This window comes from Microplitis demolitor, chromosome 6, assembly GCF_026212275.2.
Source record: "Microplitis demolitor isolate Queensland-Clemson2020A chromosome 6, iyMicDemo2.1a, whole genome shotgun sequence".
In the NCBI taxonomy this organism is placed as follows: Eukaryota; Metazoa; Arthropoda; class Insecta; order Hymenoptera; family Braconidae; genus Microplitis; species Microplitis demolitor.
In genome coordinates this window covers 18,019,144-18,032,930 of record NC_068550.1, presented here as the reverse complement: position 1 = coordinate 18,032,930, position 13,787 = coordinate 18,019,144, and the positions used below count along the sequence as shown (strand labels likewise).

General features: G+C 32.5%; 1 protein-coding gene across 2 annotated transcripts in view; it reads left to right on the top strand.

Moving 5' to 3' along the window:
* Positions 1-13,135, top strand: part of LOC103574345 (elongation factor G, mitochondrial) — a 44,649-nt gene extending 31,514 nt beyond the window's left edge. Inside the window, exons 2-8 of one of the 2 annotated variants that reach the window (XM_014443678.2) lie at positions 4,475-4,973; positions 5,055-5,316; positions 6,064-6,235; positions 9,220-9,510; positions 9,594-9,797; positions 12,316-12,627; positions 12,713-13,135. In XM_014443678.2, coding sequence (XP_014299164.1) covers positions 4,505-4,973; positions 5,055-5,316; positions 6,064-6,235; positions 9,220-9,510; positions 9,594-9,797; positions 12,316-12,627; positions 12,713-12,982 — 1,980 coding nt within the window. In that variant the 5' untranslated portion in view covers positions 4,475-4,504 and the 3' untranslated portion in view covers positions 12,983-13,135. The remainder of the gene's footprint in view (positions 1-4,474; positions 4,974-5,054; positions 5,317-6,063; positions 6,236-9,219; positions 9,511-9,593; positions 9,798-12,315; positions 12,628-12,712) is intronic. The other variant, XM_008553775.3, reaches the window with a different exon arrangement.
* The last annotated feature ends 652 nt before the right edge of the window (positions 13,136-13,787 follow it).

Below are 13,787 nucleotides of genomic sequence, written 5' to 3'. Positions count from 1 at the left end.
TTACAGTATATACTACTTCTTCTGTATGCCGTTAAATAATTTCATAGATTTTTCACAAACACCGATAGAAAATTATAAACTCAATACACAATTATCCTATACAATAAATAAATTATATTTACTGTTTATCTTTTATGTTGCTATAACTATCCTAAATTTAATTTATTCCGAATATTTAAACTACTTAATTAGTTATTGATATTCTGAATTAATAGTTTAATTTTTTAATAGTAACGATTTTTTTTTAACAAAAAAAAAGGAGGAGCTGGCCATCTTAGACGTCAATGACAGCTTAAACACTTGGTACTCTAGTCTGGACCAAGTGCACAGCACAACTATTTTTTTTTTTTGTTTCAGTTGTTGCAATTTGAAGAAAAATTTTTTTTATATAATTTATATCCGTTTTTATTGTAACTTATTACGTATATTTACTATGTATAAGAAAGATATTAAGGAATAGAGATATTTAAGAATAGAGATATTCAGGAATAGAGATACTTAAGAAGAGAGATATTTAGGAATAGAGATTTTTAAAAATAGATAAATTTTAAGAATGGTGAAATTGACGAATAGAGTTATTTAAGAATAAAGATATATACAAATTGAAAAAATTAAGAATAAATATTTCTTAGGAATATAAATATTTAAGAAGAAAGTTTTTTTAGGAATAGTGTCATTTACGTAACAATTTATTATGGAATATACCTATTTGGTATAGAGATATTAAATAAGTAAAAAATAGAGTTATTATCTTGCCGTTAGATTTCTATGAAATCTACTAAAAATTTCATGTAATAAATAGTAAGATAAGTAATTTCGTGGTCTAGGCACATATATAGGCATGAAAATTGAAGCTTATTTAAAGAGATTTCAGATGGATTTTATAGAAAGTCGAAGTTATTACATTACAAAGATATAAAAGGAAGAATAAGTAAAAATATGTTATTTTGACATTTTGAACATTTTGGAATGCTATAACTTTCAAACTTACTGACCGATTGAGCTTATTTTCAAACTAGATCAGGACAGTAACACAAAAAATACATATACCAAGTTCCAAGGTAACCGGTTTGAAATTGTGGCTATAATCAAAGTGAAAACCTATGTTGGTATGCAATTTGACCCATTTCATTGTAATCAAAAGAGTATAGAGAAAACTTAATGTGAGTAAATGAGTCAAAAAATTTCAAGCGATCATAATGCATCCTCAGCGCTTTCGCGCTTGAGGTGTGCAATATTTGAGATCTTATTAGAAAATAGCGGTATTGCTTCCCAAGCTGATCTATACCATCTTGTCACAGTGGAAGAAGCAGACTTTTTATTCAATATGTTTCTATTTTCATCTCTTTTTTTTTAATTTTTCATTTTGCGACATCATTCATTTTGATAAGAATAATAAGAGACTCAATATTAATAAAGCTATTATTTATAAAAATATTGTGTAGGTTAGATTTGAAAAACCGTTAGATATTTTAGTTTTTTTGAATTAAAAAAAAAAAAATTGCGTACGAAGCGCTATCTCAAGTCATTACAATAAATCTATAAGATGGCTCTTCTATCGACTCACAGACAAGTTCAGCATTACGACAACATGCTTTTCAAAGTTTATCATATGTTAATTACAATATCTATGGAAATAACGAAAAAAAAACAATTGAGAAAAAAAAATAATGGAGAATAGCAATTCTCCAAAATCAAATTGTAAAAAAATCTAATTCCCACGTATTCTCCCACGAATTTCATTTCCCCAAATTTTCTCCTAGAATAATTTTTTTCTCCAAAATTGCGAGAAAATCCTCCAATCTGGCAACCCTGCGGCCTTTCCCGTAAGTGTGTATCGAAATTTATCGGTGTGAGCTCTACGGGGGTAGTGCCAACCAAAGTTTGTTGTTAAGGCCGTGTGAGTCACGGTTTAATCGTAGTAGTGCATTGTAAGGGTTTGCCCTGGCTTCGTCGTACCAGAAAGTTCGAGCAATCCTCCTTGTCCGGCTGCTTCGATTATGAGCAACTGGGTTCTGAAATACCCAGTATGACTGAGTACGCAGCCTGATTACAGGATAGAGGGAATAGTGTAAAGAATTTATTTTATAGTGTAATTCTCTTTATTATATTATTTTATTGATTTTATTAAAGTTCTGATTATTTACAAACGTGATTTACTAAATATATGGACATTTAGATTATAAGAGAAAACCAAAAGAATTATTGTATTAATATGTGTAAGTATGAGATCCTGGGTCTGATCTCATCAGTAACATAATCGGTTTGAAGAATTTATTTTATACAATATGACTATTTCTTGTAATAAAATTTAACAACTTAAATACTTTATCCTAATCATTTCTATCAACAAGCCAAAATGAAATTCCGAGATTTATATATAATTTTCAACAAAATTAAAAATAAAATTCAACAAAATTCTAAATATAAATAACTTCGCGTTAGGCAAACTTATAATTAACTGCATGTAGACTTACATCGATGATCTTCAAATTACGAAGGACATTCTGGACGTGGACTACAACATACTTGATTGACCCTTTTGCAAGACTATTGGCGACGACTCGATATTATGGCACAGATTTTATTACATAGATTAAAATGGAATCAACTAACTAGACTTTTACAAAAAATAAACTGACTAGACTTTTTCAGTAAATAAGCGGACTTGGCAATAAATTAACGGACTTACAATACAACGAATTGACTAGACTTGACTAGTATAAAAGATAGACAGCAATGTGTGCTTAGTGAGCTGGAGAGTGTAGAGTAAGGACCTCGCTAGGCATCCTCAGCCCTTCACTACATCTCCCAGCTGATTGCTAGATGCTAAGTGTATGCTAACTGCGTATTAACTGAGCTCATCGCTGATTGCTCGCCCTTATATAGCTATAAAATCCGAGGAGGGGTCATCCACGTGACCTCGCCTGAACTTCCGTCTAGGATGTTTGGCACACTGACCCATGGGCCTCTTTCGGAGTCTCGGTGGACTGGGTAGCGAATATGCGTTGATAAGTGTGGTGTGTGAACTGAGGGGCTCCCCGAAATGACGCGACCGATTTAAGCAGTCGAACCTCTAAGTGCCCCGTTACAGCATGCATGCGCCCCCTTCTACTATTTTTTCTGCCCCTTCTCTTTTCAACAGACTAGCGCTCTCTCGCTTTAAGACAGAGACGTACGATTTAAATTGAGAGTAGGGACTCAAGGTCAACCGGGAAAGGGTTAATTTTCTTAAGTTCAATTTAAGTCAAATAGATATAAACAACTTTACATTTCAAGTTTGTGATTCGGTACAGTGGTTGATAGACCGAGTCTTTGAATCTAAAAGACTCTGGATTGAGCCCATGAGTCGGCTGGATATTTGTTTTTTTTTTTTTCCATGACAATTATTGTATACACAACTAATAAGGTTATATACAATTTTATAAAATTATATATAAATTTTATTCCCGAGATAACAATGTTGATCTCACCATAATGTTCTGATATGTCCATATCAGGAAATATCAAATCTGACCTGTACATATATTGTCTAATATGGCCAATTTTCATATCAGGCCTTATCAGAAAATTTTTCCACGGGTCCTGGTATTTCTCATTGACTTTTCAAACGATGTCGCTATGCAAATTATATTATTATAATTCATTTTATTCATTAATAATAAATTAACATTATACTTTAGTAGCAATACAAATTATGAAGATATTACTTTGAAATTAATTTATACTGTTGATCGTAAAAAAGACAGAAAGTTAATCTTTCTCATTTCATATTTACTTTTACAACCACTTAGAAAACTTTTAATTGCAGAAACTCTCATCGCAGTTAAGAAATTATTAAAAGAATAATCAAAACTGCTCTTCAGAAATGATAAAAACTGGTTCAGTATCAATTGCGGCTGGAGGCGAAATTTCAGTTTATATTAATTGAATCTTTACTTGACCACGTTGACTACAATCTACTTTTTATTTACAGTGGTAATAGACAAAATTCTGAAACTAAATCCCTTAGCCCTAAATTTTTTAAAGGTTCTCCTTTCAAGATGTCTTCCATCCACGTGATATCAGAAGATCACGAGAGCAGGTGACCGCGATTCTCATGACCTTGCTGGACCGTATACTCTACCGTCCATTTTATGGTTTTAAATAAATTAACTTTGTCTAATAATACATTTCATTCGGAAACTATATCACTTAGCCGTATATCAACCGCTTTTCAGTCGTCAGCTATCGCTCTGAATCGAAACTTTTAAAACGATGACTACATAAAAAGTTTTAACGAGAAATTTACGAAACTGAGTTATAGCACTCCACCTTATCCTCATTTAGGGATAATTTAATAAACATATTCGAAAGTTTATTATTTTGAATGATTAAACTGATATTCTAAAGTAATTCGTTCTAATATGCGTTTTCAAATAATAATAATAGTTTCATATACATTCTACCAACATAATAAAACAATTTTATGCAGGTAAAAGGTAAAGATAATGTTGGAGCTGTGATGGACAGTATGGAACTAGAGAGACAACGTGGTATAACTATTCAATCAGCTGCAACTTATACAATTTGGAAAGATCATAATATTAATATCATTGATACTCCCGGTCATGTCGATTTTACAGTTGAAGTTGAGAGAGCATTGAGAGTTTTAGATGGCGCAATTTTAGTTTTGTGTGCTGTCGGTGGAGTTCAATCACAAACTCTCACTGTGAATCGTCAAATGAAACGTTACAATGTACCATGTTTAGCATTTATTAATAAACTTGACCGCATGGGAGCGAATCCAAAAAGAATATTAGAACAAATGCGAAGTAAAATGAATCATAATGCAGCTTTTATTCAACTTCCTATTGGTTTAGAATCTGAATGTCAAGGATTGATTGATTTAGTCACACAAAAAGCTATTTATTTTAATGGTAACTATGGGGAAATTATTAGAGAAGAAGAAATTCCAAAAACAATGGAAGCTGGTAAAATAATTTGTTTACACTTAATTCAAAGGTATAGCTGCAGAAAATTATGTTAAAATCTGAGTTCCTTTTAAATTGCAGAAGCTCACGACAGACGTCAAGAACTCATTGAACAAGTCAGTAATGTTGATGAGACACTGGGTGAATTATTCTTAAATGAAAGTACAATAACTGTAGATGATATAAAGAACGCGATCAGACGGTGTTGTTTAAAAAGAAGTTTTACTCCCGTTTTAGTCGGTACAGCTTTGAAAAATAAAGGCATTCAACCATTATTAGATGCTGTTTTAGATTATTTACCGAATCCAGGCGAGATTACTAACTATGCTTTGAAAGAAACAGGGTAAGTTTGTTAACAAAATTGATTAAAAAATTTTGTAAACAATTCACGACTTCATATACGTTGTAATTACCAGTAATTTATAAATTAATAAATCACTTATAATGAAATAATAACACACGTTTATTAGAAATAACAAGATGTACGCTGTTTAGATGTTAATGTATGATTGACTGACTTTAGTCGCGCTTCTATTCAATGGGCGTGTTCTGCCCAATTAAGTCCTGAGTAATTAATTAATTAATGTATAATTTAAATTATAAATAATTAATTAAATTTTTTCCTTATTATTATCCGTATCTGTGACAAAATTGCTCTTCGAAATTCACCTTATCGATTAACAGATTGCTACAACAAAAGTTGGTACCACTGTATAGTTGGATATAAAGTGTACTTGACCCAATGAATGAGTGCTATAAACTCTGACGGGACTAAACCTCCTTGGTCTACAACTACATCGGAAATAATATCGGACTGGTATATTTTGATACTGAAATTAACAACTTTCCAGGATAAAAATAGTTTGCAATCAGAAAGTAATAAGTATAAATATTAAGGGTTCAATTTTAATCGGTAACTTTTTTAATCTATTGATACTTTTGCAATTGTGTCTTTGAAAAGAAAAAAATTATTGATTTCTTTTTTGAATAATTTTAACATACATATAATGGTTTTCAAGTATATAATCGTTTAACAATTTTTATGACTAATTTTTAATTTTTGGATTTATTTCGTTGATATTTCTTTCAGATCTGAACAAAAAAAAATCCCTCTCAAGTCCGATAGAAATGGCGATCATCCATTTGTAGGATTAGCTTTTAAACTAGAACTTGGGAAATTTGGTCAGCTGACTTATTTCCGTTGTTATCAAGGAATGTTACAAAAAGGTGATAATATTTATAATACTCGAAATCATAAAAAGGTAATATTTTTATTTTCAACATTGATTAAATTTTATCTATAATTAAAAATCGAAAAAATTATCATATAATTATTTTTATAATTATCATTTCTCATTTCACCTTTCGTTTAAAAGTTTATTATCTTACTCAAGTTTCTCAATGTATTCATGCCATTCACCAAAGTCATCAGAAATTACTTTTGTATTGCGATCCATTTTTATTATTATTTTTATTAATCCAACCATTCTATATCGAGACGTGTAAAACTGTTCCACCATTTTTTAAATTTCTGCGTCCTTAAGCTCAAGGTGATTGGACACTTAAAACTATAGTTCTAAACTTTTTAAGTTAGAAATCAGAATTTTTCGAGTTAATGTTTTCGGGATCGAAAGTTTTTTTTTTATATTCCTTGCAGTTTTGTCGTCATGGTTAGAATACGCTGCCTCTGCAATGATTTTGCGATCCATTTTCAACCGACTTGCCGTTGATACATCGAACTGATTCGGTAAAATAACGATTTATTTTCAGAAACGTTTCTTCGTAAATAGTCCATTAATATAATATTAATTTATCCTAACTTAGTCGTCAATATATTGCAGGTTAACTATAAAAATACTATTCTTCTTTTTTTTTTTAACGGTGGTAACTCAGGTATCGATAATTGATGAACCAGACTTTCATAAAAACTAGTCCGTGTTTCTACTATTGTCTTACGCGTATTTTCCGTGAATTTGACGACAGCTCCAAATGTGCGTAAAGTCGAACGGTCAAAAAGTTTCCAAGTTATGCGAAAAATAGAAACTAAAGAATTTTTTTATTTAACTCGAATACTCTTGATTTCTGTCGATGAATTATGCGGTGATAAAAAAAGTGTAAAGACGAATATTTCATAAAACTGGAAAATCTAATTTTGCACACCTCCAATTATTACGTTAGTAAACCCTGGCAGAAAATGAAATCGGGCACTCATCGGGTACTCGGATATTAGACTAAACGTTTATAGGGCCCCGATTACGGGCACCTGGCAGAATGTAATGCTTTTTTGATTTGGCTGGATAGTTGTAAACCCAGTCGGGCTTCTGTTCAGGTAAAATTACACTTGACTAAAAAATATAACTGGTTCAAGCCGGAGTACCAAGGGCTCTACCTGTCAGATTTTTTGATGATGGAAGGATTTAGAGCTGCGTGTGCATGCGTGCGTGCGCGCGCGCGCGCGCGCGTGTGTGTGTGTGTGTGTGTATGTGTGTGGAAGAGGGAGAAGAAAATAACTAAAAAATCGAGCTGGTCCAGGCCAAAGTACCAAGGGGTCTAGCCGATTGTTCGATGATGGAAGGGCTCAAATCTTTTTGTGTATATGTGGGGGGGGGGCAGAGCGGAAAAATATTTGAGCCCTTCCAGTATCGAACAATGTGACAGCTAGAGGCCTTGGTACTCAAGCCTGAACCAGTTAGATTGTTTAGTCATTATTGGTCTACCCCCCGCCCCCACAAGAATATCTGAACCCTTCCATCATCGCGAGTTACCGCATCTTTTTAATTAATTTTAAGAATTTATATAGGGAAGTGTATCGAGTGTTTGAGATTCATCGCTGTCGAGAGGTTCCCGATGTCGTATCAGGTGTGTATGTGACTGACGGGCTAGGAGGCCTTTCGAGACCTCAGTGTCGCTCCCACGTCATATTAACAGTATTTCGTTGAGTTTCTTTCTTTATTTTATATTATTTTAATTTAATTAATTGAACGATTCCTTCTACAAAGTAAGAACCGCGACCCTCTCTCTACAACCTAGCATGCTGAGCGCACCAGCATATGCCGCTACCACCGCTCATGTCTCTCATCTCCAAGGGATTTAGATTTTCATTTATGTGTACCTTAAGACCGGTTGCCGATAGCAAGGAAATGAAAGTCGGCTGGCGCCCGTCAGGATCTGGAGGAGATGAGAGGGTGAAGTATAACGTGGTCTGATTTTGTTTTAAGTTCCGACTTTATTTATTTCGAGTATTTGAGTAATTCGATTGTGTTTAATATCGAGTTAGAAATTATTACGTTACAAAATGTATTAAACTTTTTGTCTTTACCCATACTATCTATGGGGACTTACACGCGAAATCAACCGCCAGTTTGCATCTGCATCTCTGATCTTTTGAAATTGATTTTCTTCTAGTACTGGTCAAGACTAGCTCCCATATATTTTTTCAAATTGTTGATATCCAAATGCCTACTACTTTGTGAAAGATGGACTGAAAAAAGGTTTTTTTTTATTTCAGTTGTTAAACTTCCTTTTGATTAAAAAAATTTAGAAAAATATTCAGAACAATATTACTGTACGTGTAAAAATTAAAAAGACAATTGTTATTTTTAAAGATGTAAATACTGATCGATTTTTCCCAAAACTTTTTGAAGAAAACTGTTGTCACCACTAATTCGAGGTCTGATCGCCCGTAAAGGGGCTCAATATACTTGGTCGAATTTTACTGGGCATTATATATATTTTTACTTCTTCACTTTACATAATATTATTCACTATTTTAAATTTCTGCTGTGAAAAATGATGATTATCATAGAAAAAAGAAAGTAATTGCTTTTAGTACGATTTTCGAAATCGCATTTCAAGAGATATTGACGTTTTGGAGTTGAAAAAACTTATCTGACCATTTTAGGATGTATAGCTTGAAGTTGAATCTACTTTGTGGCGATTGGAGGGACTCATCAAGGCTTAGAGCTGATCCGTTTTTGGATTTGATGAGTCGAGTAGTGTTTAACTTATTTGAAAAATAAAAGCTAGAAATTTTTTTATTTTTGTCATTTATATTTAACACCGAGGTATCATTAGATTGACTATTAACTATCCATTGCAGACGCAACCGATGTCTAAGTTTCTTAATCACTTATGTTTCCAATACAATTGAGAACCCTATTTTATTTATTTGTGTGATATTAGATAGTCTGAATCTCTCATTGAAAATAAATTTATGTATTTCATGTATCTGTAAATTATTTTCTAGGTTAGAATAGCTCGGTTAGTCCGTCTACATTCTAATCAAATGGAAGATGTAGATACCGTGTACGCTGGAGATATTTTCGCACTTTTTGGCATTGATTGTGCATCAGGTGACACATTTGTGAATCAACCAAAATTGGAATTATCAATGGAATCAATTCATGTACCAGATCCTGTTATTTCAATGTCGATCCAACCTAAAAATTCCAAAGATCGAGATAATTTTTCCAAAGGCATAGCAAGATTCACTAAAGAAGATCCAACATTCCGTTTCTTTTGGGATCCTGACAATAAGGTACATAACTGATATATATGTATACATTAATTAAAATGTACACTACAGATATGTCTTGAGTAGTAAATTTTTTTTAATTGCAGGAAAGTATCGTTTCTGGCATGGGCGAATTACATTTAGAGATTTACGCCCAGCGTTTGGAACGTGAATATAATTGTCAAGTTGTTCTCGGTAAACCAAAAGTTTCTTTTCGAGAAACTCTCGTTGCGCCATGTGAGTTTGATTACTTGCATAAAAAGCAGTCTGGAGGAGCCGGACAATTTGGAAGAGTCAGTGGAATCATTGAAGTAAAACATGTTTTTTTTTACAATTATTAGAAAACTGAAAAATTTTTCTTGCAGTTTCAGACTTGCGTGTTTTCATAGTATATGGACAGGGCAATTATAGTATTGACTTGAACTATACTCAATAAAATACATATATCTAAGACATTTTAATAGCAGTATTATACAGATTCATGCCATCAAACACTAGCGAATTTTGAATGAACTTTTACACCTGACATAAATCGTATTCATACTAGTTGATAAGAAGTAAACCGTGATAAAAAAATACTTTTGTAGTCATTCTATTAATTGAAAAACATTATTTCGACGTTTTAATTAACAAATCGTCTAACTCCATTTTAGAAAATCTTCCATTTATGCGAAAAAAAGTAATTTAAAATTTTTTTAACTTCTCGCTCAGAAAATCAATGATTTTCAAAAATTTCGGGAAGTTATTGTTTTCACCCCGATTTTCAAAAATCGAGTTTTTATCAGATGTCGACGATTTGAGGTCCTAGGAAGCTATTCTGACTATTTTCACAATGATGTCAGAGTATGTGTGTGTGTGTGCGTGCGTGCGTGTGTGTGTGTGTGCGTGTGTGTGCGTGTGTGCGTGCGTGTGAGAGAGTTAACTAGTGAGTCGATTTGGATGTTTATGGCAGCAATCGATAGAACTTGTTGGCCATCAACTTTTCTGAAAATTTCAGATCATTTGATCAAGTAGACTCAAAAATATTTGTGAATTACGAAAAAAAAAAAATTTTTAAAGTTTTTTATTGATTTCTCAGAAACGCATCGAATGCCGCCTTAACCATCTCAATCGGTTAATTTGTTTGAGAGATATCGTTGAAGAAAGAAATGGTAAAAAACGGTTTTTTTTTAATATCTTCAAGACGGCTGAATCGATCGCTTTCAAATTCTAATCAGCTAGAATTCAATAAAGCGCGCCTATTGCCACCTTAAACATCAGAATCGGTTAATTAGTTCAAAAGATATCAGCGTTGAAAAGTTAAAAAAATAACATTTTATGTTATTTTTTCCAGATAAATCAAAATGTACTGTACTAAAATGTCTCTAAAATCATCCAAACTTTTCCTTTTTATGGTCTCTTTTGATCATCATATAATGCCATCAAACTTGTTCTTTAGTTTCAACCATGTTGTCAACGAGAAAATCGAAAAAACACAGTTTTTAATCATTTTCTCGGATATTTTATATATTATTGCTCTGACCTAAGCCAAAACTCATTTAAATCATAATTTTGATCACTGGCATCGATTTCTGCCTCAATACATTTAGTTTATTAAACATAATCGGAAATTAAAAGTTAAAAACCTCTTGATCATTAATGATTTCCGATCCTTAAACTTTTAAACTTTAGCATAAAGCGTAACTTGTTAGAGTTGGAAAAGCTCATAAAAAAACAATCGCATGCAATAAGATTTTCGAGCTCATTGAGCTCGAAAACAGCGGGAAGTTTTAGGGCTGGCCCGCAGGGCCAACCGACACCCGGATTTTATTTTTCATTTCATAATCAATTCCATATCTAGTATATGCATAATATTGTCTAAGTTACTCAAATAATATTTTTTCTGACTATTACTATCCGAAAATTGCGCAGAATCACCTAATACAAAATATTAAGTTAGACAACTTGCTAATTTGCTTCAACATGAGATATTTTTGAAAAAAAAAAAAAAAATGACAAATTCCTCTAACAAAATTTTACGTGTATGCTGACAAAAACGCTTTGTGGATCTACATATTTTATTAGGTTTTATAATAATACAAGTTTTAATAGAATGATTTATAAATTTTTTCAAAAATATTTTATTTCTGGGTAAGTAAACTTTCCATTCAAAGAGAATTACTAAAAACCAATTGTATCAAGATCTACCGTGAGAAAATACTAATGGATGAATGATAGAAATGGAGTGATTGAAAATAATTAATTTTAATGGTTTTATTTTTGAAGTAACTCGAAATATACTGTACCGATCAAAATCAATTTCTCAGAGTATTTAGGAATTAATTAGCCATCTAGACTACCTCGTCAAAGATCTTAATCGGTGAATTAGTTCAAAGTTATGGAATATTTACATACATACGTACGTACACTCGGACATTCTTTTAAAAATAGTCAGGATAGCTTTCTAGGACCTGAAGAGATCTGTTCAAAACTCGATTTTTGAAAATCGGACTAAAGCCAATAACTTCTATTTTTTTTTTAAATTTCCAATTTTGTTAGCGGGAAGTTAAAAAGCAAACAACGAAGTTTTCTAAACTTTCGGATAGGTAAAGTTATTGCTACTGATTTGAAATATTTTTTAATTATCATTTATTATAATTTCATGTACCGCAAACTTTTACAGAGAAAGAGCTATATAATTTTTTAAAATGCAATAGTGAAAAAACTCATTAAATTAGCAAACGGTTAACCGCATGCTGGTTCTGCAAGCAATGAACTGTACACATTTTTAAATCATGAAGAATATGTTTGTATTTTTAATTAATAGTTGTTTATTGAATTCATTTACAGCCATTACCTCCACATTTAAATACTCAAGTTTTATTCTCAGATGAAACTGTTGGTACGAACGTTCCAAAACAATATGTTCCTGGAATTGAGAAAGGCTTTAGAATTATGTGTGAAAAAGGTTTATTAACGGGACACAGAATTGCCGGAATTAAAATGAGGCTTATTGATGGTGCACATCACATAGTTGACTCGTCAGAATATGCCTTTCAACTAGCAGCACAAGGGGCTGTTCGACAAGTTTTTGAAAATGGATCTTGGCAAGTACTCGAACCCATTATGGCAGTCGAAATCACAGCACCTGATGAATTTCAAGTAAGAATGCAAAGTTTTAATTGATACGAATGATGAAGTTTATGAAAAAATGTGATTTTAACACTGTTTTACTTTTTTTCGGAAGGGCACAATTTTGGGTCAAATAAGTAAACGTAAAGGGGTTATTACTGGGTCGGAGAGTAGTGAAGGATGGGCAACTATTTATGCAGAAGTACCTCTAAATGAAATGTTTGGTTATTCTGGGGATCTTCGGTCTTCGACTCAAGGAAAAGGAGAATTTACAATGGAATATAGTCGATACAGTCCATGTTTACCTGAAATTGAAGAAAAATTAGTACGGGAATATCAGGAATCATCGTTGCAGAATCAACAACAACAAAAGAAAAAAAATTAATATAAGTTAGGATAATAGTTTCAAAATATTAATTATAAAATTCACCATAAATTAAAGAACAGTTGTTACTATTGTGCCCACAAAATTCATAAGATGTTTTTTAATATTAGAAATTAACCGTTAAAATTTTTGTATTATCGATATAAATAAAGTAAAACAAAAGTATTAACTATATCAAATATACATTTTTTTTACATTTTCTGCTTTAGCCTCTTGGCCTGGAAGCAAATTATCCTCCCACTTTCTTTTTTGCGACCTGACCTATCGTGCGGCTATGGACCTTTCGATTATTTTGAGTTATTACATAATCTTCGCTATAACAATTTTTTGACATTTGTTTGAAATGACACAAACTATACACCAGTCCGAAAGAGCGTAGGTTTGAAACCCACCAGTCTAATTTGTCTAAAATTTTGGAGGTTCGAAATTCGCCCGTTTGAGAACGTAGTAGCGTTCTACTCGCTAAATCAAAAATCACGCGTGAATCAAAGTTTAAAAGTTAATTTGAGTTAGTTGTCTTCGAAGCTCGAAGAGGATTATGATTGACGTGTTGAGAATAGAAGACGACCTCAAACGCTTCGCATTATGAGGCGTCCAATATATTTTTCGTTGTCCCACGTTCGAGATGAGTGACGAAGGTGTCTGGCTTGGGAGAACTGGTTGAGTGGGGGGGGGGGGGTCGAGTGCTTCCTCTACTTGAGTCGGGCCCGCTTTGAGTTCCTTTGGTGCATCTGCACTGAGAGTGCTACAATTTTGGTTTGCAGCTGTTCCAGTTACCTGCACGCCAACACCTTGGGCACTCATC